The 27716-nt window shown below is 38.6% G+C and overlaps 6 protein-coding genes across 10 annotated transcripts; 4 read left to right on the forward strand and 2 right to left on the reverse strand.

Annotated features, from left to right (window-relative positions):
• Positions 1-3079: 3079 nt before the first annotated feature.
• LOC149392592 (Calcium-binding EF hand family protein) lies at positions 3080-7431 on the forward strand. The gene is made up of 13 exons (XM_089619290.1): positions 3080-3567; positions 3817-4444; positions 4536-4748; positions 4821-4942; positions 5026-5100; positions 5270-5341; positions 5412-5510; positions 5831-5902; positions 5994-6108; positions 6186-6254; positions 6333-6543; positions 6621-6705; positions 6780-7431. The coding sequence occupies exons 1-13, from the start codon at positions 3433-3435 to the stop codon at positions 7242-7244; spliced, it is 2361 nt and encodes a 786-aa protein (XP_089475416.1). The 5' UTR covers positions 3080-3432; the 3' UTR covers positions 7245-7431.
• Positions 7432-8534: 1103 nt separating this feature from the next.
• LOC149392593 (TLR4 regulator/MIR-interacting MSAP protein) lies at positions 8535-9923 on the forward strand. Its single transcript, XM_089620245.1, has 9 exons — positions 8535-8716; positions 8802-8828; positions 8890-8969; positions 9070-9142; positions 9238-9292; positions 9364-9415; positions 9493-9517; positions 9591-9685; positions 9768-9923. The coding sequence occupies exons 1-9, from the start codon at positions 8624-8626 to the stop codon at positions 9796-9798; spliced, it is 531 nt and encodes a 176-aa protein (XP_089476371.1). The 5' UTR covers positions 8535-8623; the 3' UTR covers positions 9799-9923.
• A 2979-nt stretch (positions 9924-12902) lies between these two features.
• LOC149392594 (uncharacterized) lies at positions 12903-15116 on the forward strand. The gene is made up of 5 exons (XM_089620123.1): positions 12903-12939; positions 13017-13257; positions 13342-13634; positions 13796-14577; positions 14700-15116. Exons 1-5 carry the CDS (start codon positions 12903-12905, stop codon positions 15114-15116), a joined length of 1770 nt encoding a protein of 589 aa, XP_089476249.1.
• A 595-nt stretch (positions 15117-15711) lies between these two features.
• On the reverse strand, positions 15712-19537 carry LOC149392595 (uncharacterized). 4 transcript variants are annotated; one of them, XM_089619322.1, is made up of 12 exons: positions 19200-19537; positions 18746-18851; positions 18135-18432; positions 17514-18043; positions 17117-17446; positions 17000-17062; positions 16829-16921; positions 16713-16769; positions 16589-16645; positions 16478-16522; positions 16163-16417; positions 15712-16095 (listed from the first exon to the last, which is right to left on the reverse strand). In XM_089619322.1, exons 2-12 carry the CDS (start codon positions 18839-18841, stop codon positions 15856-15858), a joined length of 2064 nt encoding a protein of 687 aa, XP_089475448.1. In that variant the 5' UTR covers positions 18842-18851; positions 19200-19537; the 3' UTR covers positions 15712-15855. The 4 variants fall into 4 exon arrangements, with proteins under 4 accessions (XP_089475448.1, XP_089475449.1, XP_089475450.1 ...); XM_089619323.1 differs by having other exon boundaries at positions 17000-17446; positions 17514-17959; XM_089619324.1 differs by having other exon boundaries at positions 16163-16330; positions 17000-17446.
• An 82-nt stretch (positions 19538-19619) lies between these two features.
• On the forward strand, positions 19620-23480 carry GLR3.3 (glutamate receptor 3.3). 2 transcript variants are annotated; one of them, XM_089619318.1, is made up of 7 exons: positions 19620-19836; positions 20101-20452; positions 20522-21861; positions 21948-22225; positions 22315-22346; positions 22429-22835; positions 22924-23480. In XM_089619318.1, exons 2-7 carry the CDS (start codon positions 20164-20166, stop codon positions 23326-23328), a joined length of 2751 nt encoding a protein of 916 aa, XP_089475444.1. In that variant the 5' UTR covers positions 19620-19836; positions 20101-20163; the 3' UTR covers positions 23329-23480. The 2 variants fall into 2 exon arrangements, with proteins under 2 accessions (XP_089475444.1, XP_089475445.1); XM_089619319.1 differs by having other exon boundaries at positions 20109-20452.
• On the reverse strand, positions 23319-26610 carry LOC149392597 (serine/threonine-protein kinase/endoribonuclease IRE1b-like). The gene is made up of 6 exons (XM_089619320.1): positions 26280-26610; positions 26003-26201; positions 24674-25920; positions 24369-24541; positions 24023-24269; positions 23319-23950 (listed from the first exon to the last, which is right to left on the reverse strand). Exons 1-6 carry the CDS (start codon positions 26423-26425, stop codon positions 23500-23502), a joined length of 2463 nt encoding a protein of 820 aa, XP_089475446.1. The 5' UTR covers positions 26426-26610; the 3' UTR covers positions 23319-23499.
• Positions 26611-27716: the final 1106 nt, after the last annotated feature.

Genomic DNA, 27716 nt, shown 5'->3' on the forward strand with positions numbered 1-27716 from the left:
TTTGGATTTAATCCGAATTATTTGATAATTTTGTGATTAGTTAGTGATGATTAAGGTTATGATGAACTTGTTTATTGATTTATGAATAAATTTGTGACTTGTTTTTAATTTTAGAAATTTTGTGTTGATGTTTGTAATTTTTTTGGATTTAATCCGAATTATTTGATAATTTTGTGATTAGTTAGTGATGATTAAGGTTCTGATGAACTTGTTTATTGATTTATGAAGAAATTTTGTGACTTGTTTTATCCTACGTACTTTGTATATTTTTTTTGTATATTTCTTTTCTGAATTCCCCTCGGTAAATACCGGTATTTGACGGTATTCCTCTACGGTAACGGTAAGTTCAACGGTACCGGTTTCCTTTTTTTTCTCGTTTCCCCCGGTATTCCTTTACGGTACGGACGGTTACCAGTAAATTCGAAGGCTCGGAACGGTAACGGTAACGGTATTTCGATCCTTGGTTTTTATTATATTTAGAAATTACAATTTAAAGAAATTAAAATCACTCTTCCTCCTCTGAGCACTCGTCCTCAAACATCTTTACAGGCCTCTCTTACGCTTTCACCTCTAAAACGGGTAGGCCAAACCCAATATCTTATCTCCCTCTTTATGAAATCGGGACTCGGATTCTTCCGTTCTCCCGATCGCTCCCCTCTCGTTTTCAAAGCCCACTTCTCTCTCATCTTCAACAACTCTCTCTCTCTCTCTCTCTCTCTCTCTCTCTCTCTCTCTCTCTCTCTCTCTCTCCTTCAAGCCCCACTTCAGCAGCTTCGCACTTAAATTTTTGAGGTTGAGATAATCTGGGCTTGGTGACAATGCATTCGGGTTTGTTTTATCATTTGGAAATAAAACATGGGTTTTTGTTTGGTACGTTGTGGTTTGATTGGGGGTTTTGATTTTTAGAGATAAATTTGTTTTTCTTCGTTGTGTTTTTTTATCGTAGATCTGATTTTTGATAATTAGTCATAAATATTTCAAGGAAATCCATGGTGGTTTATTGTTATGGTAATGGGAAAATTTTCAAATCCACATCGTCTTTGCAATTGAACAACCACACATATTGATCTTGGTGGTGTTTTGTTAAAGGCTCGACAACAGTTAAAAAAAAGCAAAAAACATAAGACCTTTACCACCACTTATTTAGAATAAAACATATTAAACTCCTTTTAATGTTTAATATGTATTTTTAATCACCTCACGTATATATTGCTGTAGATTGGAAATTGCAATATTGCACCCATATTTTAGTTCAGAGTTTATATATATATATATATATATATATATATATATATATATAGAGAGAGAGAGAGAGAGAGAGGTGATTATTCCAATTTAAAAAATGGTTTTTAATTTATTTTACAATTTCATCATTAAATATTATTCCACGTAAACATTAAACGTTTCGAATCTGTAAATAATTAACAGAAGGGGGGGGGGGGGGAGGGGGGTGAAATTGTTGCATTGTATGATTTCAATGTCTGTCATGTATGATTTCAGAATTGAGGGGGTGAAACGTTATCAATGTCATAGTTGAGGGGGCAACAGTGTAATTTATCATATTTCCGGTAAAATTGATACTATATGATAAAATAAATATATATATATATATATATATATATATATATATATATATTCTAAAAATTGGTATTGAGATTTTTGTCCTGGTACTATCCGAGAAGGGGAACGAAACTTTGATCCCGGTTAGTCCCATTTTAGCGTTTTTTTAACTTGTATTTTTTTTTTTTTTACTTATGTAAATTACTATTAAATTGGAGTAGTTAATCTAAATCTAAAAGAAAATAAATTACAGAACACCCGATTTTGTATAATTTGACATTGGGAATTCTCGTTAATGTGAAAAATGATTTCGAGATTTCTCGGTATCAGTTTGTAGGGTTACGGGAGTCCTATTTTCCGCAGAGACGAGACCAACTTATCCTATTTTTCCGTGTTTCATACGGTCAATTTTTATGCTCAAATCCACTGCTAAAAAAGGTGAGATATGTATAAGCGATTATAAAAGGTAAATAATGTTGCATCGAGAGAGGCTATCAGAGACTCCTACAAATCATTGGATATCGAAGAACACGACCACCTAAAATTGGGGTGCTTGGAATAAATTCCTCACTTGAAAAAGGCATTGCATCGTATTCAAGCCATCCAAACCTAATATAGCGCATCTTGAGCAACTATTCAAAATATTTGTTTATTAGATTTATTGAGGTAAAATATATATTTTTAATATCATTCATATTATATATTAGTATTGAGGATAGTTCCTCGCAAAAGCAAATAATTTGTTCATATGGAAAATAAATGAAGGGTTCTCTATTGAGAGTATTTTCATCATTTTTTTATTAAGCAAAAAAGCCACCAACATTATAGACACAATGGTATAATATATTTTAACGTTTTACAACAGCACATCATCATTAAGACTATTGAGTGAAAAATGTATTTGTTTTTTTAATAGGGAAAAATGACATATATTATGTTTTAGTAAAATATCGAGTTTAACTTTTGGTATTAAAAAATGTTGAGTTTATACATTCTATTTAATTAAATTGACGAAATTATACCCTGAAATAGAGAATAATACCATGAATATTGTTTTTATTAACTTTTTCGTTGACGTTGACTATAATATTTATTTGTAAACATTAATTATCTTTATTAATTCGAAAATAGACAAATGGGGTAAAATCGACAGTTGATAGTAATCGAAATCACATATTCGAACAGAGAATCAAAGATTTAGAGTTGCAATTCGAACACGGAATAAAATTATACATATTTTTTATTGATTCAATGAGTTGATTTTTCTTTAAATTTTGATTAAATCGTTCTGATTTCTTTCAACGCTTTTTCAGCTTCATTAAGTATTTTTTATTCGTAAACGCTATTAATGACTATTATCATATTAACCTACATATCATAATAATTGTAAACAATTGTTAATATGCATTACGATCCTAAAATTAAAAATGCAGAACATCATAAGCTTTGAAACAAAAATTTAAAAGAACATATATATATTAGATCGAGGAAAAAAAAACGATGAGTTGGCCATATATAAAATATTCTATTACAGAGTACAAGAATAAGCAAGTTAGAGTGGCTAAAACAACTTTATTAATTACCCAAATAGAAAAACAGTCACCAAAGTTTAAGGTAAATTGTACTCATTAGATTTATTTATGGAGTTGGCTTTGAATAATTCCATTTTCTTTTGAGTGAAATGAATGAGAAGAGTGTTCATTTTCAATCTAAAACCTATAATCTGTAGTTGTTTCCGATCAATTCCCCGATCCCACGTGTCGACAGAGTAAGTCGTCGTCGAGTTATCTAACGGTTCGCTCAATTTCGGTCGAACCTTTGATTGTGGGAGTTAGGGATCGATCCGATAAGTCATTGGCGAGCGGGTCGATCATGGCGGGTCCGAACATGGAGCAATTCGAAGCTTTCTTCAGGAAAGCGGACTTAGACGGCGATGGGAGGATCAGTGGAGCCGAAGCTGTGGCTTTCTTTCAGGCTTCTGGTTTGCCAAAGCCAGTTCTTGCTCAGGTTCATCCGTTTTCTTTTTCGTTGTTTTGTGTCAAAGATTTGATCCAAAGAATCGTCCCTGTCTTGAACTGCTGTCCAGATCAGATCTGGGAGCGAGACGGCTGAGCCTATCGCTATAATGAAGCGTTCTTACGGTTTTTGTCGATTTAATTTATGAAATTGATTTGAATTGCTAAATGTGGGTGGATTAAAACGACGATGACGATGATAGGAAAGAAGTAGGTGATGAATGGTGATTGTGTGGTACAGATATGGATGCACGCTGATCAGAGCAAGAGTGGGTTCCTTGGGCGGCCTGAGTTCTATAACGCTCTTCGACTCGTGACGGTGGCTCAGAGTAAGCGCGATCTCACTCCTGAGATCGTCAAAGCCGCACTCTACGGTCCTGCTGCTTCGAAGATCCCCGCACCGCAAATCATCGTTCCTCAAAACTTGGGACCCACAGGCCCTAACACCAATGTTTACGTTCCCAGTCGACCGCCTCAGCCTATGCCCACGGTGAGTGCGCAGCCCAATCCCAGTCGACCACCTCAGCCCATGCCCACGGCGAGCCAAGCCCCGCAGCCCTCAAAGCCGTTGGTGGTCTCAGGAAACGGTTTCGGAAACGACTTGTTTTCTGCGCGTGGGACCAACACCCCAGTGAATATGTTGCAGCCCAAAGCATCTGTGAATCTGAACCAGCAGGCTCCCACCCCGAGTTCTACTCTTCTTGCAGCATCAGTTGGCGCTGGGACCACTGCGCTTCCGTGGCCCAAAATGAAACCCTCTGATGTTCAAAAGTACACCAAAGTGTTCATGGAAGTGGACGCCGACAGAGACGGCCGCATCACCGGTGAAGAGGCTCGTAATCTCTTTCTGAGTTGGAGGTTGCCCAGAGGTAATTTGTTTTTTTTTTTGTTTTTTTCATTCTGTCGGTACTCGTCCTTGTAACTATCTCTAATGTGTATCTGTTACGTGTTTGTTCTCAGAGATCTTAAAGCAGGTGTGGGACTTATCTGACCAAGATAATGACAGCATGCTTTCACTGAGGGAGTTTTGCTTCGCTCTTTATTTGATGGAGCGGTTTAGGGAAGGCCGCCCTCTTCCAAGCTCGCTTCCGAACAGCCTTCTGTTTGACGAGACACTGATGTCGATGACAAGTCAACCCAAAGTCAACTACGGGAGTGCGAGCCCTGGAGCTGGTTAGGACTGTTTTGGCTCACTTCTATCTATGTGAGCTTCCATTGACTGGCCGTTGTTGTTTGTGTGTTTAGGTTTCGGACAGCAGCCAAGGGGAGCTGCACCTAACTCGAAGCAGCGGCCGGGTGCGTTGGAGGACTCGTTTCTGGACCAGCGGCCTCAGAATGGCCAACGGCCAGCTGTCTCCGCCCAAAAGGCATTTCCTTTGCTCTTTTCTACGCCCACTCACTCGTGTTACACAGATTGCTTTCCCACGTGATATATCTGTGTAATCTGCAGGTCGAAGACACAAAGAGTTTGATAATGGATTCCAAGGAAAAGCTCGAGCTATACCGTACCAAAATGCAAGAACTTGTAAGTAGCTTTCTCTTCTTATACTCATTGCATCATGCCTGAAATACTAATTATCTGACGTTGGAGGTATTTCTGTCTTAGCAATTTTGCCTTATTCTTTGTACACAAAACATTACGTCTCATGTGGTTAAATATCAAGTCCCCGCGGCGTATGTTTTCTCGTTGACAGGTTTTGTATAAAAGCAGATGTGATAATAAGTTGAATGAGATCACAGAAAGGGCATTGGCAGATAAACGCGAGGTACAATAAGACATTCCTACGCCTATTTAGCGTATCTGAGTGTCTGATCTATTTTACTGATATGTGGTAGGCCGAATCTCTTGGGAAGAAATATGAGGAGCGGTACAAGCAAGTGGCTGAAATAGCATCGAAGCTGACCATCGAAGAGGCTACATTCCGCGATATTCAGGTACTATCACACAACCTGTAGTAGTGAATCGTGACGAGTTCTCAGCTCTGCTTTCCTGCTTTTGTATTTTTCTACCTTCCCTTCTTCATTTTGTATATAAGAGTTCTTCTCATATTTGTAAACTTAGTTTCGGGGGGACCACAAAGAGTATGAATATTAACTTGTTACCATGTTAAAAGACTAGACACATTGCTTAGACTTACACGGGATATTATTGTTTGGCTTCTGAATTGCATTAGAACCTTGTAGAGTATCCTCGAATAAAATGATTTTTCAGTTAATTTTGTGGCCTCAAGAAGTTCTTGTTGGTTCACTAACAGGAGAGGAAAACGGAGCTGAATCAAGCAATTATAAGAATGGAACAAGGAGGTAGTGTGGATGGTATCCTTCAGGTTGGTTCTAACCGATTGTCAGCCATTTTATATATATATATATATCCGATAAGTTTGTCTCTTACTGAATCAACGATGATTTTATTCATAGGTCCGTGCTGATCGTATACAATATGATCTAGAGGAACTTGTGAAGGCTCTAAATGAGCGCTGCAAGAAACATGGATTGGATGTCAAGTCAAGTGCAGTAATTGAGCTTCCAAATGGTATTTAGTCCATTGTTATGTGGAGAAATATATTGCTATGGTGTATGTTGACTTGGCAGTACGTGATTGTTTTCAAGGGTGGGAACCTGGCATTCAAGAGGGAGCCGCTGTTTGGGATGAAGATTGGGACAAGTTTGAAGACGAAGGTTTGTTTCCCAGCCCAGCATTCTTTCTTTCTTTCTTTCTTTCTTGTCGATATTCAAGTTCGTGCAATCGGGTTTCAGGATTTCTGAACGACCTCATAGTCGATGTGAAGAATGTGTCTCCAGCACCTTCGGTTCAAAAGGAAATAGCTTCCCCGGATGGGGCTTTTGACACCGACTCCGTGTTTGCTCCTACCGAACATGACTATGCCAATGAAAGTCCAGTTGGAGGATCCTCTGGAGATGGCCATCACCGTAAAGACTCTTCTGATGCAGATGCAGAAATGCATAGGCAAGTCCTAGTTGATTCTCTTTCTTTCTTTCTTTCTGTCATTAAATTTCGATGATCATGCTCACATCCTCGTTCAGAAGCTTTGACGACTCGACTTGGAGTGCTTTTGACAACAATGACGACGTGGACTCCGTGTGGGGATTTGGTGATCAGAAAACCAACGTGAGCATTTACTAGCCAACTGTCGGTGCAGATATAGGACGTTGATGACGATGTTAGCTCATTTCAATTTTCAGGATGTGGAATTCGAAAAGCACAGAGATATGTTTGGGTCTGATAGTTTTTCGGTGAGAACGGGGTCTCCAAACGGAAGCAGCAGCGCGTTCGGGAGAAAGGGGGCCTTCAACTTTGACGACTCGGTGCCGAGTACGCCTCTGTCGCGGTACAGCGACGCGGGGGATCACTACTTTGACAATTTCTCGGGCGGGTTTTCCGCGGCCCAGCCGGAGACACTCACGAGGTTTGACTCGATGAGCAGCACCACCGCGGGCCCTTTCTCGAGGTTCGATTCCATCAGCAGCTCCACGGACTTCGGCACCAGGTTTGACAGCAGCTCCAGAGATTTCGGGCACAGCGCCGCCCCCGAGAGGCTCACGAGGTTCGACTCCATCAACAGCTCTAAGGACTTTGGATTTGACGACTCCGATCCATTCAAGGTCTCGTCTCCCAAAAAAGGTTCTGATAGTTGGAATGCATTTTAGGCTCCCTCAGATTCCCCTATTTTGATCATTTCATTTCACGGTACCATATCGTATTATTGTGTGTTTGTATAGTGTGGAACACTCTCATCTCATTCTTGTTTGTATCGCCGTCTTTCTCAAACTATATATTGTTTCCCGCTTTACAATATGGATTTTTATCAAATAACATCTCACATTTACATCTTAATTACATCTTTAGCTCTTGCATTATGCCGCTAGTTTTATTCCAACATCTCAACACTAGTTATATATCCAATACAAATTCAAATCGGTCTTTGTTCGAACTTTCGTTACTGTTTTGATGTGAAGATTCCGACGTCAACATTTGGACCATGTGTTCAAATACTATTTTGTCCTTAACCTTTTATTTTCTAATATCTGTTATCTCTCCCTCAATCATCATCGATCCTAAGCTCAAAAACCCAAAGAGACCTCAGAAGTCAGAAGAAAATGGAATGACTTTATTTTACAAAAAAAAAAAACATTTTTTGCTAGACTCAAGAGAGAAAAAAAAATAGAAAAAAAATTAAAGAATAAAAAAAAAAGAGAGTAAATGGATAAAAAAAATATTATCTCTCATTTGTTTACTAATATTTTTGTCCAAATTATTATTTTGATGAAAAATGAGAAAAATACATCAAATGATAGTCAATTTCTCTAGAATCAAGTTGGTTTGGTCCACGAGTTTTGAGTCATTTCTCTCCTCATAGATATAGAAAATGGCATCAATACAAGATTTTTAAAAATTCTAATAGTACCGGTTAATTTTCGAATTCTAAAAATACAAGATTTTCTCATATTTTATATGGGTTTTCCCTTTTACTATAATTTTTTTATTATTTTATTTTGGGAAAATTGAGAGCAATAATAGCATTTGTTTGACAATTATCAAAATTCAAATATTGGCACGTCTAGTACTAAATCGATCACGAACTGATTGATATCGTGACACATTTGATATTAAATGTGTTAATATTTGAATATTGCTTGATTTTTGATAAGTGATAAACAATGATACTATTGCTGTAAATTTTCCATTGTTTGTAGAATGAAGTCAATTTAGACGTTTATATTTATTGTGATTGTTTACATATATTGAAATTTGTTACAATTTAACACATTTGAATAATTAAGGTGTATATATAAACATTAAGAATAATAAGTGTCTCAGTTCAGATAAAAGAGTAACAAGTGTGTATCTCAGAAGGAAAAATCGAAAAAATGAAAATGTAAATAATATTTTGTTAGTTAAATTATATAAGTTTTAGTAAAAAAAAAGAAAAAAAAAAGGTAAATAAGCCTTGTTCAAAACAGACAAACCGCGGAAGAAGAAGTACTTCAACTGAAATCAAAACGACATCGACAAAGAAGAAGAAGAAATGGCATCGGCGCTGGTGCTTGTCTTGATTCTCTCCATTTTCTCTGTCGCGTATGCATTGGACGACAAATGCGCTGCTTGTCACGCCGTCGCTGTAAATTCCCTAAAAATTCTCTGGATCGTGATCGTAATGTTGAATAATACTTTGAAATGACCTAATTTTGAATATTCCATTGCAGGAGGAGCTTGAGAGAGGGCTTTCCAATGTAAGATCGCACGATTTTAATTTCATTTGGTGACTAGAAACTTGATGCTTTGCTTTCCCAGGAAAAACCGAGAAATCATTTGGATATGAGACACCGTTTGGATTCTAAAGGTCAAAGAAAAGGAAAGGTCATCGACTACAGGTGTATATTTTCGTCGAAACTTTTTATTTTTGTTTTTAATCGGAATATCAAATCAAATGCCTGGACAATTTAAGAGAGCGTGTTATATATCGATTACCAGAGTGAGTGAGCTGAGAGTTGTTGAGCTTCTTGACGGACTTTGCGAAAAGATGCAGGATTATACTCTGCAGAAGGTACACTGCCCGGTTTCTTTTGATCTGTAATTTGCATGGTCAGTCACTGGTTTGTGGTACAAGTAGATTCATAAGTCCATTTTTTGTATCTCCAGGTGGGCTCGGCCAAACTAGAATGGATCAAAGTGGATAGCTGGGAAAACCTCACAAGTATGCGTTTCCCATGCTTTGTTTGTTTGGTTTTGGTGTTTTTTTTTATAGTTCTTAACGTTTGTGTATAGATAAACAAGAAGCCCGAGCTTACTCAAAAGGCATATCAAGTTATTGCGGAAGGTGAGAATTTGAAATTAGACCTGTTAATGACAAGAAGAGACGATGAGCCTAAGTGGTGTTGTGTATTAATGGAACAGGTTGCTCGAGGAAACGGAAGATGAGGTGATCGATCTCGTGTCTAAAAATATATCTGATGGCATTTCATAAAATGGTCTGTTCTTGGTTGTCCGTGTAGTTTGCAGAATTGATAAAGAAAGGGATGATCAAGGAAGGTGGTGTAAGCAAGGCTTTATGCCAAGATCTGAGTAAACACTGCACTGCCAAAGCAAGGTAGGATAGATAAGATGTTTGTGTGGCATCATCTCATTCTCAGAACACAATCAAAGATAACTGTGTGTGTTTTGCTTTACAGTCAGGATGAGGAGTCAGATGGAGAACTGTGAAGAATGTGAAATCCCAAGTTTTGATCTTCTTTACTCTTGTACTTCCAACCCAAACTGAGAGAGTATGACGAACCATTTCTATATCTTTTTTTTTTTTTTTTTGAAACAGCGGTTACTTACCTTAATTCTCAACCATATCTATATCTATATCTATATGCAGCTTACTTCACGTAATCTAAAATGCATTGATTCGTCACCTATTAAAACAACACACAAAATAAACACGACCGTGTCTGTTTGTATCTTCGTTCATGTTATACTTTCGTTGGATCGATTCTATGCGCTGAGTAGTTTTAAGGAATGAAATTACTTTGGGTGTGTTGCCAATGGTGGCCCAAACATTTTTGTCTGTAAGTCCAGCCCAGCAATCTCCATTCTTCAGATACGGCAACACATTATATTATATATAAATTTATTAACTTAATAAATTTTCAAACGATAGGAAATTTTTTGAAGATTTATTGACATCGACGTCATTAAATTTTCTGGATGTCAATAAATTTTCAAAGAATTTGATCTGTTGAAGATTTATTGACATGCATAAAATTTATTGACAACGATATCAATAAATCTTCAAATAATTTTTCAGAATCGTTTGAAGATTTATTGACATTCATGTAAAAAAAAACAATATGTCAATAAATTTTCAAACGAATTTTCAAACCATTTTTTTTTAATTTTTTTTCTCGAATTTTCAAAATTTTCATTTTTTTAAACTTCGCGTATCAAACGAAAATTGATTTCTAATTTTTTTTTGGTGACATTAAGTAAATAACAAAATTAAATATAAAAAAATATTTTATTAAGATTATTTTTGTATTTACACATAGAAGTCATATTTTTTGATTAATTTTGACTTATTAATATTTGATCTTAAAATATTGAGTAGGTAATATTTTAGAAATAATCCCTAATACTTATCTTAAAAAAAATCTCGGAGAGATAATCAGATAAAGTAAAGTTTAAAAAATGGCCCCATACACGTTTTGGAGAGTTGCTGCTTTTGTTTATCTCTTTCTCCTATCCTTGATTTATTAATTGGATTATTAATTTATGCCAACTAACATGACATGACAGCTTTGCGTTCAGACTTCAAGCAAGCAAGCACTACAAAATTAATTGACCATGTTATGAATCTTATGATTATGAAAGAGACGCCAAAACAGACAGTTGATATCAATTTTCAAGTGCACCTTCTTACAGTTTCCAAACGTGTTTTGCCCTTTCTCTATGTGCATACAAATTGCAATATATATTTTGTTTTTCCCTCCATCTGGTATGAAGACTATGGTTTGCAAATTACAATAATATTTTTACAAATCATGGAACAAATGAAAACAAATAACTAAGGGGCCGTTTGGTTTAGTTTTCTAAACTCGTTTTCTGTTTTTAAATTCTGTTTTCTAATTCTAATTTTTAAATTTAAAAAACAGATTTAGAATTACGTTTCGGAATATTTTAAATGTTGTTTGGTTATGTTTTTCATTCAATTGTATAGAGATAAAATAGAAAACAATTTTTCATTGTTTTCTGTTTTCTAAACAAATTTCAAAGAAAACAGAAACATGATTCTAAATCTGTTTTCTGAATTTATAACCAAACAGTTTTTCTAAAACTGTTTTCTAGAATTTAGAATCAGAAAACAGAAAACAGGAATGGAAAACTTAAGGGGCCGTTTGGTTTAGTTTTCTAAACTCGTTTTCTGTTTTTAAATTCTGTTTTCTGATTCTAATTTTTAAATTTAAAAAACAGATTTAGAATTACATTTCGGAATATTTTAAATGTTGTTTGGTTATGTTTTCCATTCAATTGTATAGAGATAAAATAGAAAACAACTTTTCATTGTTTTCTGTTTTCTAAACAAATTTCAAAGAAAACAGAAACATGATTCTAAATCTGTTTTCTGAATTTATAACCAAACAGTTTTTCTAAAACTGTTTTCTAGAATTTAGAATCAGAAAACAGAAAACATGAATGAAAAACTTAACCAAACGGGGCCTAACCAAATGGGACCTAAAGTAGCCATATGTTAGACGTGGTCCAGAGAACATTTAATGGTGCAGCAGCACTCTGATGGATGGATTGATATTCGCGGAGTATCATCAACGTCTCATTTTCAAAAATAATAATTTTGTGAAATACAAGGCGGAAATGTATATTAAAAAAAAAAATTGACGGAAGCGGAAATGTATGAGTAAAGCAAATATGGGTGTGGGCATTCGTTCATAAAATAAAATCGGGAAATTACGCAAAAGAATGGAATAATAAATGAGAGATCAAATTGGTGATATGCAATTTTTTCAGATATCTTTTTTTTGCTATCAAAGCTATTATTACTTTATTCTTTTCTTGGCGTATGCCCATGCATAGAGACATCTCTTTTGACCATCTCCATCTTATTTGGTCTTAACTCTTAACTAAATCAAATAATGTTACGTTCAGAGAAATGTGTGTTTTTTTTTTTTTAAATTCATCCATAATATGCATTTCTGAAGGTAATAATGACAACTGAGACATAGCGACACTGCCACTTTTGTCCTATACTGGATGCACAAAACGACACCAAAATTTTGTGTTTTCTTTCTTTAAATTGGCCAGATAAGCCTGTCCAACGTGGGCTATTGTGTTTTAGCCATGGTTTAGTTAATTGTTTGTAAATGGCCATTGCGCCCACGTGGCAAGACATAACTGTTTTTGTGTTACTGTTTTGCCCTTATTTATTATTTCAACAGCAATGGCGGAAGTTTTTTAAATTTTAAAAATGAAACTGAATTGTGCAGCAGTTATTATTTCCCGAAATTAAGTTGCTTATTTTTTTAAATTTGGTTAACTGAATCGTGTAGCAGTTATTCCTCCCCGAAATATTTGGATTTGGGTTGAGAAAATCTTGCGAGAAGTTATTGAGTATTTTTAATATTCTGGTGGATGTGGATTTCCTGCGCGAAGTACATGTTTAGCATTTACAGACTTTATTTGGTGTTTAAAGAGCGAAAATATTGCAGTCATGTGACCGCTCATTTATTTTTAAATTTTTAGAAAACAAAGTTGCCTTAAACAGACAAACGACGCCAGTTTATTTCTTTTTTCAATATTCGAGGATAAGCATGGACGGGGGATCTTCATCTTCGTTTCTGCAGTCTGGTAAACATTTATCTTGACTAATTTTTTTTTTTGCGTTTACTGTAGTGTTTATGCTGTATTTATTTTTCTTGTTTCAGTTAATTTATTCGAGCAACAATGCCATCAATCTATGACAGAGTTGTTGGCTAGTCGTAGTGAAGAATTGACTTCTCCAGAGATAGTATTGTACGATGATCCTGATTTGAAGAATTTTCCAATGAATTTTGAAATCGATGTTAATAATGTATTTAGAAGCAAAGAAGTTCTTCAGACGGCTATTGGAATGATCGCTATTCGCAGAAATTTTGAATTCAAGGTGTTTAGATCAAGTAAAACTCGGTATTGTATTGGATGTGCGAAAGATACGTGTTCTTGGAAGTTGAATGCGTCGTTTTGCAAGAATTCTGGACTGTGGGTTATCAGGTTATTTGTTAAAGAACATACGTGCTATGGTCAGTCTATTATTCACAAGAATAAACATGCTTCTGCTGTACTTATTAGCAAGTGTGTTAAAGATGATTTTAGGGGTCCATTGGCAAATCAGATTACGCCATCTGGTGTTGCAGAAATAATGAGGTCGAGATTTAATGTGGAGGTTACATATTATAGAGCATGGAAGGGTCGTAAAGAGTCTTTGAGGGATCTTCGCGGTGATTTTGAAGAGTCATACAGTCATTTACCTCTTGTTGGTGGAATGATCAGGGAGAAAAACCCAGGTAGATACTCTGTAAGCTCTTGTTAATTAATTTCAAATGTTTATTACTTATCAGTAATTGTTAATGTACCTGTCATTTACAGTTCATTAACTTCGAGTAATTATCATATGCATTAGTTACTTATTATATACTGTTATTAATGAATCAAATTGGTATTTCAGGGTCATATACTGTTACTGATACTGAATATGATGGTACTTTTAAGTCATTTTTCCTTGCATTTGGCGCCTCGATTCATGGGTTTCAATATTGTCGTCCTGTTATATCGGTGGATGGCACTTTTTTGAAAGGAAAATCTTATGGTACTTTGCTATTAGCAACGGCTCAAGATGGTGACAATCATTTATTTCCGTTAGCTTTTAGTATAGTGGATTCTGAAAATGACATATCTTGGCTTTGGTTTATGAATCACCTTCGAGTTGTGTATGGTGTTAGAAAAGATATGGTGTTTGTATCGGATAGGCACAAGTCAATTCAGAAGGCTGTTAACACGGTGTTTCCGGAAGCCAATTTTGCTATATGCATGCAGCATCTTTGGGGTAATGTGAAGGCAAAGTATGGGAAAACTTATATCCAGCCTCTTTTTTATAGATGTGCTAAAGCATATACTGTTAGAGAGTTTGAATATTGGCTCAATATTCTCTCTAACAACAAAATAAAAATAAAAAAATATCTTCTCAAAGCCAATCCTCAGTTGTGGGCTCGGAGTAAATTCCCCGGAAGAAGGTTTAATGTCATGACCACAAACATATCCGAGTGTTTGAATGCTGTTCTAAGAGAAGCTAGAGGTTGGCCGGTTGCTTGTCTTGTCTTGAGTTATAGAAGTTTAATACAGAATTGGATTAACAAGAAGAGGGAGTTAATTCCAAAGATGCAGTCAGGTCTGACTAGTGAAGGTTTCAGGATGCTATATGAATCGCTTGAAGCTGCCAGATCAATGAATGTAAGTATGCACACAATCTGTTTATGTAAATTAAATATTATTAACAAGCCATTTACAGTCCTATATTTAGTATATTCTTGAGTCACAATTAATTAACAACCCATTTACACTACATATTACAGGTTAATGCCATTAACGACAATGAGTTTGAAGTTGTTGACGGGGCTATACGGCGTGTTGTAAATGTTTATCTGAAGACCTGCACATGTTGTTATTGGCAACTTGAAGATTTTCCGTGCTCTCATGCGTGTGCTTCCTTATATCGTAAAAATTTACGACCCATTGATTTTGTTCCAAGTTACTATACCCAAGAATATTTTGCAGCGACGTATGAGAAAGATGTGTTTCCAATTTCTCATGAAGGTGACTGGGAGATTCCTGTTGATGCTCCAATTATCAAGCCTCCTATACAAAAACGTCAAGCTGGGCGTCCGAAAGAGAAGAGGTATCGCTCGAAGCATGAAAGAGTTCATCCATTTAAGCATCGTTGCGGCAAATGTGGGCAGATTGGTCATAACAAAAGGGGTTGCCATATTTAGTGTATGTATTTGTATTATCTTTGGATTATGTGTATATTTGAACGTTGTGCAAGTAAATACACTAGCTAGAAATAAGGGTGTGTAGGTTTTTTTTTTACATTTCAGTCTGTAATTGATGTTTAGTTCTTTTTAATCATGGAATTGTTATATTCAGACCACGAGTACTTGGGTCAGCAACATATTATAATGGCTGTAAATTGTTATCAATTAACGTTATGACTTTGTAAATCGTAAACAATATATTTTGTCCATATAACTGTTAAATTAGAATTTTTTCAAATTCGATGTTATGCTTCGTAAACTTCCAGTTTATAATACTTACATCCTATTTACTTTACAGTTCTTTGTTGATACGTGAGATGATGAATATATGATAAATTGGTTAAACATAACACTAAAGTTGTCATTAACCATAAGCTTCAATATGCTTATCAATTAACTTACTGACAATCTTAATTCGTAAATATTTATTAAGTCATTATAACTGTGAAATTAGAACTACTTTTAATGTCATTGTTATGGCTTGTTAAGCGCCTATTACATATAACATCCTATTTACTTAACAGTTCTATGTTGAAACGTGATATGACAGGAGTATATGGTAACTTGGTGTCAACATTAACAAAAAATGCAATCTTTAACCATAAGCTGTTTCAAGTTGATTACAGTGCTGAAGCACACAAAATACATCTCAAAATACTTTTAGTGCATTTGCTATGATATTTAAACAGTTAATAAACTATACTCCTAGGTCAAATGATGGTTGACTAGGGGGATCATCATTGGTATCTTCTGCGATGGGATCACTGTTGTCTTCAACTGATTTCTCGTCTGCGTTCCTCTTCTTTTTGGTCTCAATGATGTATGGAGATGTTGTAAAGACTGATTTCCTACATGTTCTTTTTGGTCTTGTAGGTATTTGTTGTTGTAGTTGGACTTTTGGTGAAGTCTTTTTGGATTGAGGTTGAGCAATGGATTCCTGTGAAATTTCTGAAATTTAGCAATTGCATTTCATCAAAAAAGTACAATTATTGTTACTTATATACCTTAGACTGGTTAGGCACAAATTTTGGCTGATTGGGGAATGATTGGCTAGGCATTTCGCTCTTTACTGCAGGTCTGATTACTGGTTGGCCGTTTTTTCTCAAGCGTTTGTAGACGCGACCAGGGACAGCGTTAGGCTGAGGATCCTTCTCTTGAACAACCTGTGAATGCTGTTCAAATTCGCAGTTGTTAGGTAAACTACTCAACACATCATTAACGGTAAATACCCAATCAGCTTGCAGCTTCTGCATGTCGTCCTGTGATAAGTTAATGTTAGTTTACATGTTATCCTTTGTTAATTACATTTCAACACTTACTGGACTGTAATGAGCTGCTCTATCTCCAAGTAGTGGTGAAATATCCTGCGAAGAATAAATGTGAGATACGGGATGTTTTCCATATTGTTAATTCAATTTATTGGAATGTACCATGGAAATTGAATCTGAGCTAGTTGTTTCCACGTTTCCTGACTTTCTTCTTAGCATCTGCATATAAACCACACATTCTATTAGTTTCTGGTGTTAATGAACTTTGCAGTTAATTACATTTTACCATGTTTGTTTGGGTTACTTGGGTATGTGGCCTCGCTGCCATATGTTCTACCTGAACCTGTAAATGGATGTTTATGTAACATTGTAATGTAATATATAATTCTGTTATATGTATACCTCTTTTTTTTTTGGGACTTGCACAGGGGTTGTCTCTTTAACTTGGTGTGTTATATCTTCAGGTGTTGTTATATCAGGGATTGGTGATCTTTCCTATTAATCATGTGGTCAAATTATTAACAAAATTACAAGATATATATTTTATAAGAACTTGAGCCTGCAAATGCTTACATGTGTGTTTTCATTAGAATGATGGTGTCCCGTTTGGTCAGCTGGTGTTGAACCTGTTGATACCTGTAAATGGATTGTTAGGTGATAATCTATTTCCAGCCTATTAACATACATTACCTTTCTCTGTTGCTCAGGCTTATCTGTTGCTTTGTTATTGTCCTTCTGGATGTACGCCTGGAATACCTCCAGCAGTGTGTCGTATTTGTTATGAGCCTCGTCCACTCGACGCTTCAGGATTTCAATTGATTGGAGAGCATCATCTAATTTAAGTTCCAGGTCATCTGGTGAATGGCTTGGCATTTCAGATTGATAGTGTGTTGAACTGCTTGCAATGCCTTTGCCTTTGTCAACTGGATTAGGTTGTGTTTCTGGACAGACAGCTTCTACGCGCTCTTCATAGCCTTCTGATATTTCTTCCTCTGTAGCGTCTAGTGGCAGAATACGAACCTAGAACAATAAACAGTTATTTACGATATCAATTCCTATTTACACTTTTATACAAGTAGTTATTTACCTGGTCATTGTTGATTATATTCTTCTGGAGTTCCTCATATTCTGGGCTGAAGTTAAAATTCCATTTTAGTATTCGTGGTATGCATAACCCGTTTGTTTTCGATGTGTATCCATAGAACTCGAAATCTGGGATGACTTCATACGCCCATGCTATTAACGGATGTAAGAACCCATCGATATTGAAACCAGTTCTTTCCGCAGCATAATTCTTAGATCTCTTTAAGGATCTGCACAAAGCGTTGTAGCTAAGTGTTCCCCACGGATATGTTTTGAACAAGTCAGAGTTGATGGCCATTTTTAAATGGTCATCTGGAATTTTTGCTTGTCGATCACGAGGCAGTATCATGGTTTCCAAGATTGCCAAATTGACAAGTGCCACCTTTTCCTCGTCGCTGCCACCAAATTTGCTTTGTAGTATTCCAAGTAGGTAAGGTGCTCGTTGGGTTCCTGCCACTTTGAAATATTCATCTTTTAGAGGATTGTCTGACTGAAGCTGATTGTGCATACGTGGTACGTTATCACAATTTAGTCCTGTAAATTGGTTACATTAAATATGTTAATAACTGTATTACAATTTATATTTATTTTGATACAAATTAATAGGATTGAAATAGAAGCAAACCTGAAATTATTTCGAAGTCGTAGACATTGAATACCAATTTATTTCCTCCTATGTTAAAATGTAGCTCGTCATCTTTCCCAGATTCCACCTGACTTAGCACAAGTAAATGGGCTAGTTTCTTTGGGTACACATCTCCTTTAAGATGTTGAAAATGAGAAAATGGCCCTTGATTGAATAAATCTCGTTGATGCTCAGTGTTGAGTACCGACATCAAGTTGTTAATGACATTGAAGGACGAGTGGACTATTATACGTTGTTTTAAGTCCCAATTTTTTCGTTTAATGATCTGTTCTCCAATCTACAAAGCAATTAAATTCGTTAGTGTTATATTTTAATCTTATTAATATCTAGTGCATAACTATTATTCCAGACTATTAGCAGATACTGGTAATGGATTCAGATATTCACCTGCATTAACATTTCTTATTACATATGTTGTTATCTATTTCCTAACAAAATATTTACACAAATTTACAAAACTATGTTCTAAATTAACAACATATTTACAGATAATCATTAACTAACATCTCTTGTTAATTAATTAGTTCAACTGTACATAGGCGCAGCGTTAAAGACAAACAGCAATGTAAAGCACCACAGTTAGAACGTACCTTTGGTTCCTTTAATTTACGACGTGAGGACTTCATTTCTTTTTCATCTTTCTCAGCCGCGTTTGGCTTCGTCTTTGCTGGAGATTTTTTCGTCATTTTCGTAAATCTGTTCATCAAACATGATTAACCATCAAAACCTTACCTGTAAATTTGTATGTAGAATTTAAACTGTCTACTTTGCCCAATTTTACATTTCAGATTTTTCAAACTAATTCCTAACAAAATTAAAATATAAAGATATATTCTATATGTCGGGATTTTATTAATTTGATAACATGCAAGCTTTATACTAATACACAATTTTGATTTAGATTCACACCGTTAAATTATTTAACTTTTTATGTTATCATAGTTCTGGGATCACAGTTCATTTCATTAATCGGTCATTGGAGTCCGATAACAGTTAGGGTTTGGTTCGAAATAGCAAAAATTTAAAGAATAGGTTGGATATTACCTTACTCGCCGTCGATTCGATGATTCGAACGTCTCTAATGTAAATCTTTAGTTTCGGTGAGGAAGAAGGTTCGGCTTTGTTGATTCAGAGGTCTCGTATCTTTGGGTTTTAATTTGGGGATTTCTTGTTACTGTTTTCGTTTGTACTGAACGAAGATATCGTGTATATTTGGTATTAATTGTAAGTGTAATGATGGTCTCGATAACCGCAGAAGTTATCACACTCAATATAGCGGCAATTTATTAATTCGGAGGACGTATGCGCGGGAACGGTTTACAGGGTATTTTGGTACTTTATTAAGTGTTAATTAATTGGGTTGGCCATTAACCCAAAATTAACAGAAGGTTGGCCAAATCCACTATTGTATAATTGTAGAAGGCTATTTAACTATATATTCTTCGTTTAAAAGATGTCTTAAATTGTCTTTGAAAAAGCAAGATATGTTAGTTGGAATATATGTCCAAAAGCTAAGTGTACTGTTTCCGAAACGGAATTCCGTCCACGTGAATTTCAGATTCTTTGAGTTCTGTGATTGCAAACTTTGGTGATGGATTTGGTGTATTTAAAAGAAAAGGGAAAAGGCAGGCCTTGATTTGCTCTGCTCGATTTCTTTCTTCACACCCCAACCCAGCCCCAGGTGAGTTCGTGTTCGTATTAATTTTTATTATTCACTTGTTGTCATATCATGAATACAAGATATTTCTGGACAATCTGAGCTGTCTATTTTTTAATAGTTGCTTGAAATGTTTGAAACATCATAAATAAATGAACTTGAAAGAATTCCAATCATGTGAAGGCTTTTAATAAACGGCCTCGTCGTTCCCAAGTCAAACAAATGATTGACGCATTCCCGACATCTCAATCCCGATTATGATATTTGCTGCTTTAATTTCTGTCTTAGTATAATAGGCCTTACCATGCCTTTGGGTGTTGCGGCTGAGAATACATTTGGAAGACTTTTGGCATGCGAGCCCTTGAATATAATTGGAAGTTGAAGATGAAATCTGTGTGGGTGGTTGTGTTGCTCTTGTTCTTGTTGGGCCAGCCTTGGAATGCGTGTTCGAGAGCCAGACCGGCTTCGGTCAGCATCGGAGCCATCTTCACCTTCGATTCCACCATCGGCCGAGTTGCCAAGATTGCGATGGAGGAGGCCGTCAAAGACGTGAACTCGGACCCCACCGTTCTTCGCGGGACTCGGCTCGCCGTGCAGATGCAGAACTCAAACTGCAGCGGCTTTCTTGGAATGGTCGAAGGTACTACAACCTTACCTTAACTACCCGCCTCTCTGTTTCACTCCTTCTTGACAGCGAATTTATGTGCAGCTTTGCAGCTCATGGAGAAAGATACGGTGGCCATCATAGGGCCGCAATCGTCTGTAGTTGCACACGTGATTTCCCACGTCGCAAACGAGCTCAAGACTCCTCTGCTCTCGTTCGCTGCCACCGACCCGACTCTCTCTTCGCTCCAGTTCCCCTACTTTGTGAGGATGGTCCAGAGCGATCTGTATCAGATGAGCGCCGTGTCCGAGATAGTGAGCCACTACGACTGGAAGGAGGTGATTGCCATCTACGTGGACGATGACTACGGCCGCAACGGAGTCTCGTCTTTGGCGGATCAGCTGGCCCAGAAGCGTGCCAAAATCTCCTACAAACTGCCCATCCCCCCCGGGGCTGCCACTCGGAGCGAGATCCTGGATCTCCTCGTCAAGGTTGCTCTCATGGAGTCTCGGGTCATCGTCCTTCACGTGAATCCGGATTCGGGATTCGTGATCTTCTCGGTGGCAAAGTATCTTGGGATGATGGGCAACGGGTTTGTATGGATAGCCACGGACTGGCTTGCGTCCGTTTTGGATTCGGCGTTTCCTCTTCCGCCGGAGAAGATGGAGTCGCTGCAGGGAGTTATTGGTCTGCGCCAACACACTCCCGATTCGGATCGGAAGAAGGCTTTCGCGTCAAGGTGGAGCAAGCTGAGGGGTGGCTCTCCGGGGCTGAACTCTTACGGGCTCTATGCATACGACTCGGTTTGGGCGGTGGCTCGGGCGATGGACGTGTTTCTGGACAAGGGCGGCGTCGTCTCCTTCTCCAACGACTCCAACATAAAGGCGGCGGAGGGCGGGAGCCTCCACCTCAATGCCATGAGCATCTTCGACGACGGCCACCTCCTCCTCGCCCACATCTTGCAGTCCAATTTCCAAGGTTTGAGCGGCCCCGTCAGGTTCACCTCAGACAGGTCTCTCGTTCTTCCCTCGTTCGACGTCATCAACGTCATCGGATCCGGGTTCCGCCGCATCGGCTATTGGAGCAACTACTCGGGGCTGTCCACAGTCCCTCCGGAGACGCTGTATGACCGCCCGGCCAACCTGTCGAGCGCAAACCAGAAGCTGTTCAGCGTCATATGGCCGGGGGACACGTCCACAAAGCCTCGCGGTTGGGTGTTTCCAAACAATGGGAAGCAGTTGAAGGTCGGAGTGCCGAATCGGGTGAGCTACAAAGAGTTTGTGTCTAAAATGCGAGGAAGCGACACGTTCAAGGGTTTCTGCATCGACGTGTTTGTGGCAGCCGTGAACTTGCTTCCGTATGCGGTGCCCTACAAGTTTGTGTCCATCGGGGACGGCCGCGAGAATCCAAACTACAACGAGTTTGTGCGCATGATCACAACCGGCGTAAGTTATTCTTATTATTTTCTGTAATAATGAAATGAGAAATGATCGGAGATTCAATACATATAAATAAAGGGAATGATTGACAGGAGCTTGATGCTGCGGTTGGGGACATTGCGATCGTGACAAACAGGACCAGGATCGTGGATTTCACGCAGCCATATGCTGCTTCGGGGCTTGTGGTTGTGGCACCTTTTAAGAAGCTCAACACCGGTGCTTGGGCTTTTCTACGCCCATTCAACGGGCTGATGTGGACAGTCACTGGGCTATCATTCCTCTGTGTTGGGATTGTTGTCTGGATTTTGGAGCATCGCATCAACGATGAGTTCAGGGGTCCCCCGAAAAGGCAGCTTATAACCATTCTCTGGTGTGTCTTTCTTTTCTCTCTTTATCCTAGTATGCCACATAACTCAAATCAAGAGAGACTAAGAATACCCTTGTCGTTGGAGCTTGCAGGTTCAGCCTGTCGACCATGTTTTTTGCTCACAGTAAGTGTCGGGTGCAAACTAGTAGTATTTCTGAGAGGGTGATAATAGGCATGTTGACATTTTAAGCGTCGACGTTTTGCAGGAGAGAACACAGTGAGTACACTGGGGCGATTTGTGCTCATCATATGGCTGTTTGTGGTGTTGATAATCAACTCAAGTTACACGGCGAGCTTGACATCGATTCTGACAGTTCAGCAACTGTCATCCCCGATCAAGGGGATAGAAAGCTTGAAGAACGGGGATTATCCGATCGGGTACCAAATCGGATCGTTTGCGGAGCACTACATGATAGAGGAGATCGGGATACCAAAGTCGAGGCTGGTGCCGCTGGGATCGCCGGAGGCGTACGCAAAAGCGCTCAAGGACGGGCCGGAGAAGGGAGGCGTGGCGGCTGTGGTGGACGAGCGTGCTTACATCGAGCTTTTCCTGTCGACGCAGTGCCAGTTCAGAGTGGTGGGGCAGGAGTTCACCAAGAGCGGATGGGGATTTGTAAGCAAAGTGGCATCGAATATCAAATATGAGGTCCAAAGTGTGGTGTGATGTAATGTGATGTGATGTGATGTGAATGGGTGTGCAGGCGTTCCCGCGGGACTCGCCGCTGGCGATCGACATGTCGACGGCGATACTGCAGCTGTCGGAGAACGGGGATCTGCAGCGCATCCACGACAAGTGGCTGATGAGGAGCGGGTGCAGCCTGGACGGGGCGGAGCTGGAGTCGGACCAGCTGCACCTCAAGAGCTTCTGGGGCCTGTTCCTCATCTGCGGGGCCGCCTGCTTCCTCGCCCTTCTCGTATACCTCTTTCAGATCCTGCGCCAATACGAGCGCCGCCACGACGCCCTCTCCCCCGACCCCTCCCCCTCCGCCAGGCTGCGCCGCTTCCTCTCCCTCATCGACGAGAAGCAAGACCAGTCCGCCAGCAAGAGAAGGAAACTATCCGACTCACATTCACAATCCCAAATCCAAACACTCTCTACTGCTTAATCGGCTTCCACTTGTATTATATTCTATGTCCATATCAAAGGACATTATTGTTTTGCCTGCCACGTACTGGCATTAACACTTTCTCCTCAAGTGTACCTAAATTTTACATTGACTCCGTATTTAAAAAAAATATATAGTTATTCCACAATTCAGATACACATGTTACAGCAATTAGATGATAGTCGTAGTTGTGAACTTGAGGAAGCGCGGGTCTTCTCCACAGTACATGGTTATAACCTTGTAGACCTCGATGAGTAGCCTTGGGAAGCGAGCTGAGAAATAAGCTTCAAACCCCTCGGGAACAGGTCCCAACAGTTCCTTGACGTCGTGAGGAAGATCTTCGTAGTGATTCGACTTGTTTCGAATGACTCGAAGAAGATCTCGAATGCTGTCATATTTGTAGCGCCTGTAACGCCCGATGTTGTTGATGAACGCCCATTCCAGTTTCTCATCCCATTTCCCGTTCAACACCACTGCCGCTGTGTTCTCCAGTGCATCCAGCAGCTCCGACTCCTCCTCTCTGTCTTCCGTTTCAACCCGATCGCTGACTTCCCGAAGAAACGACAACCTTGTCTCTGGGCTCCAAAAGAATGGATGATGCAACACCTCCTTGGCTTTAGGCCTACGAATACCACATCGTCATCAACAATGAACAAGTATAAAGATGGCAGATATATATGATCAGGTCACATACCTCATGTTGGGATCGGGGTCCAAAAGACGAGTAAAAAGATCCATAGCCTCGGGCATGTTATCGACTAAGAAAAGGTCTTTGCGATCATTGACAATGTTGAAGTCGCGTTCAATGGAGTCGCCAAAAGGGTGCTTACCCCCAGTCACACAGAAGAAGAGAACACATCCCAAACTAAACAAATCAACCGCCAGTGTTTGCCGTTGACGCTGAAGTTGTTCAGGTGCTTGCCATCCTGAACTCCCGTAACCTATCAAACGTATGTGTATTATTAGTATATATTATCTCTAATGCTTAGCAAAATCTAGTATTAACAAGTATCCGTCTAAGAAATATTCAAGAAGCGTACCCGTAGCATGCATCGTTATGGAAGACATATCCGCCGGAAGACGCTTACTGATACCCATATCTGAAAGTGTTGCACTTAAAAACTTGTCTTTGTTTATCAACACGTTTTGAGGTTTCAGGTCTCGATGTATAATTCCAAGTTCATGCAAATGCTCAATCCCAGATACCACATCCCTGCAAAATTAGTCCATGCCCTTTCAACTATTTGCTGCTATCATCAATTCAATTAAAAAAAAGAATTGATAACTATTTAAGGGAGAACAAATAATAATAATAATAAAGGCTAGAGAAGAGCATTTAACCAACCTCATCAATTTCAACAGTTGAGGAGTAGGGTATCCATTAGGCTTCCACAAATTGACATCCTTGTTGTTTTCTTTGATCTCACGCAGCCGAAGAGTGTACTCATCTAACAATTGAGGATCTAGATCGTTGGTGGCCTCTTGACATTGAAAAGATTCAGAGTATATATAAATCAAATCATTTAAGTTGCAAGTACAACGCTCCAAGGCAATATACACAAAGTTATCATCCTTCTCGACCCCATAAAAGCGAACCACATTGGGATGTTTATCAGAGGCAATGAGATGCTCAATCTCTTTATAGGCCACATCGTGATGAGTCCGCACAAGCCGCTTTACAGCCACGGGACGACCGCCGTGGATTCCCTCAACGACCACAGTACCGTTGCTTCCTTTAGCAATCTCTTTCCTTGAGACCACCAGCTTTCCAATCTCTACATGAGCATTCGCAGTGTTAACCAATGGAAGGTCTTCAGATGCGTTGTTCAGATCAATTGAATTATTTTTCTTATTCCCTAACTTGCGGTTTTTCTTCTTTTTGGGAATCTTAGCTTGCGCTCTAAGTTGGTCGGCACCCTTTTCTAGGTTCTTATGTTTGCGAAACACCAAGTAGCGGTAGAATATGATAGCGACGAGAGACAAAAGAAAGAGAAGAGCTGGAATAGAATATTGCAAAGGATACCTTGCAATGATTCCAAATAGCAGGGTCAAGAAAATCATTTCGGACGAATGGTGAGGAGACAGAGCAGGCGGTGCAGCAGCAAAGGGCCAGGGGACGAGGCCGTTGTGAGCAGAGGGCAAAGGGAGGGGCTTGCCTCCGGGGAGCCCATGGACGGTATTGTCAAACACGGAAAGAGAGTCCATCAGACTGCGATCACGAATTCGCAGCACGACGGGCTTCATCCGCTTCTCATTTATTTCGAAACCGGGGAACTCGAAGGAAGCGTCGAATTCGGCAAAGGAGACGCTCCACAAAGGCTGAGCGTCGGTGGGGGAGTGATGGTGCAGCGCATAGTCCGTCCGTTTGATGTAAAGCAGCTGCTCCGCCTCCATCACCGCAACGGGGTTTGCGCTGATGATGTCAGCCGTGCCCGAGGCGGGAGCGTCCGGCAGCTTGTATGTGCGGATCAGGTTCCCCGAGGCGGCGTCCACCACAAATACGGTGCTCTTTCTCGACCCCAGCGTCACACTTCCGTCCCTCGATATCGTGGGAGTGGATCTCACGTACTCCTCTGCGCTCACCGGCACTTTCTACAACACCCAATCCACAGACAGAGAGTAATGAATCCATTCATTCATTCCACAGACAGAAGAAATGAAGACAAGGACGCACCATGAGGCGTGTGTGGTTGCGGTAGAAATAGAGCTGCCAATCGTCAGCGCAGTCGATAAAGGCGTCGGTGGCAGAGGCGTTCTGGAAGGAGGAGTAGATGGGGAGGCCTGAGGACCACGACCACACGATCTTTCTGGACTTGGTGTCCACCAAATAGAACTTCCCATCCACGTCCACCATCACAGCTACATCCTTCTTCCTGTCATCTCCAACAAAACTCAACCAACATTAATAAGCCACAGCGCTGCAACCAAAACAGATTCGATTTTCTACTCACAGAATCGGCGGCAACAGAGAGGAGCTCAAACCCTGCCCGCCAGGGTGCGACAGCCACGTGTCCGAAATCTCCGATCGTGAAAAACATCCCGTCAGCGACGACAAAGCTATCTTCAGCACAACAAGCAATACGACTCCGGGTCTCATTCCCAATTTCTAGGGTTTGCTTTGAACAGAACCAGAGGAGGAAAAGGAAGAAGGATGTTCATCAATTTACATCCATTAATGGCCGTTTCTAGAAAATAGGGAAAAACTTTTACGGAATAGGATCTATAACATTATAACTTTCCACGGGATTAAGGCTGCCCATATCTCACATTTATTAAATATATCAACTTGTGGTCCTTTTATCAAAATGTCAACCTATCATATACGACTATCATTCTTTCCGTCTTAAAAAAAAAACTACCATTCTTTCCGTAAAAATAATTTTAGAAAAGAAAATGATCTTGAAATTCATTTATTAGAAAAATTGTATATATTAAAAAAATTAACGAGTTTTTGGTTTTGGTTTTTGTTTTGTGTATTAAGAATGGAATATTGTATTTTGGAGCGTATGTATTTTTTTAGTATAAAATGGTTTTATAAAAGTAAATAAATAGTAATCTAACAAATTAGCCATATTGAAATCTTGCAATTTCAATGTGGCAAACGTATTGAAACTTTTAGTTAATTAGCTATAGAATTTATAAACAGTTATCCTTTTACGTTAATACCTTCATGTATCGCCCCCCAATTTCTTTTATTTATTTTCATATATTGTTTGTAATGATTTTTCGCAAAACAATAAACTTACTCCTAAAAATGTGATCCTCATAAAAATATATTTTAAAAATACCGCATTAGCATTCCGTCTCTCCTTCGACAAAACTCAGAAACACAAATCCGAAATAAATTTGAAGAATGCGAATACGAAGATAACTAAAAATCAGAAAATCATAAACCAATAAATTAATTGGCAATTATTAATAACTATTTATTTGGCAGTTTTGAATACAAAACCAAAAAGTCATAAACCAATAAACATATTAACAGTTATTACCGATTATTAACTGTGCAATTTAAAACAAATTCCAACTAAAAAACCTATTAACAATTATTATTGATTATTAATTGATGCAATGTATGATAAAAAATTCAGAATCAACATATTGATTATTAATTGATGCGAAGTATGATAAAAAAAATTCAGAATTGATGTTGATGATGCCACAAACAGTCTTAGAAGTCTGTTTGATATCAACCTAAGAGGTTAATGGTTTTTAATAATTATATCTGCATTTATTGTGATCAATTCAATCCAAACATTATATTTTTTCTGACTTAAAATCCACGTGTGGCTGAGTTGGATATTTCAGTGATGGTGGCAATATAAGCATTGTTGATGATGGGAGCAGAAAGTGTTATCCTTCCCAAACATTTTAAAGAAAGATAGCAA

This window comes from Urtica dioica, chromosome 7 (genome assembly GCF_054948205.1).
Source record: "Urtica dioica subsp. dioica isolate 48M chromosome 7, U.dioica_male_clone48M_v1_H2, whole genome shotgun sequence".
Taxonomy (NCBI): domain Eukaryota; kingdom Viridiplantae; phylum Streptophyta; class Magnoliopsida; order Rosales; family Urticaceae; genus Urtica; species Urtica dioica.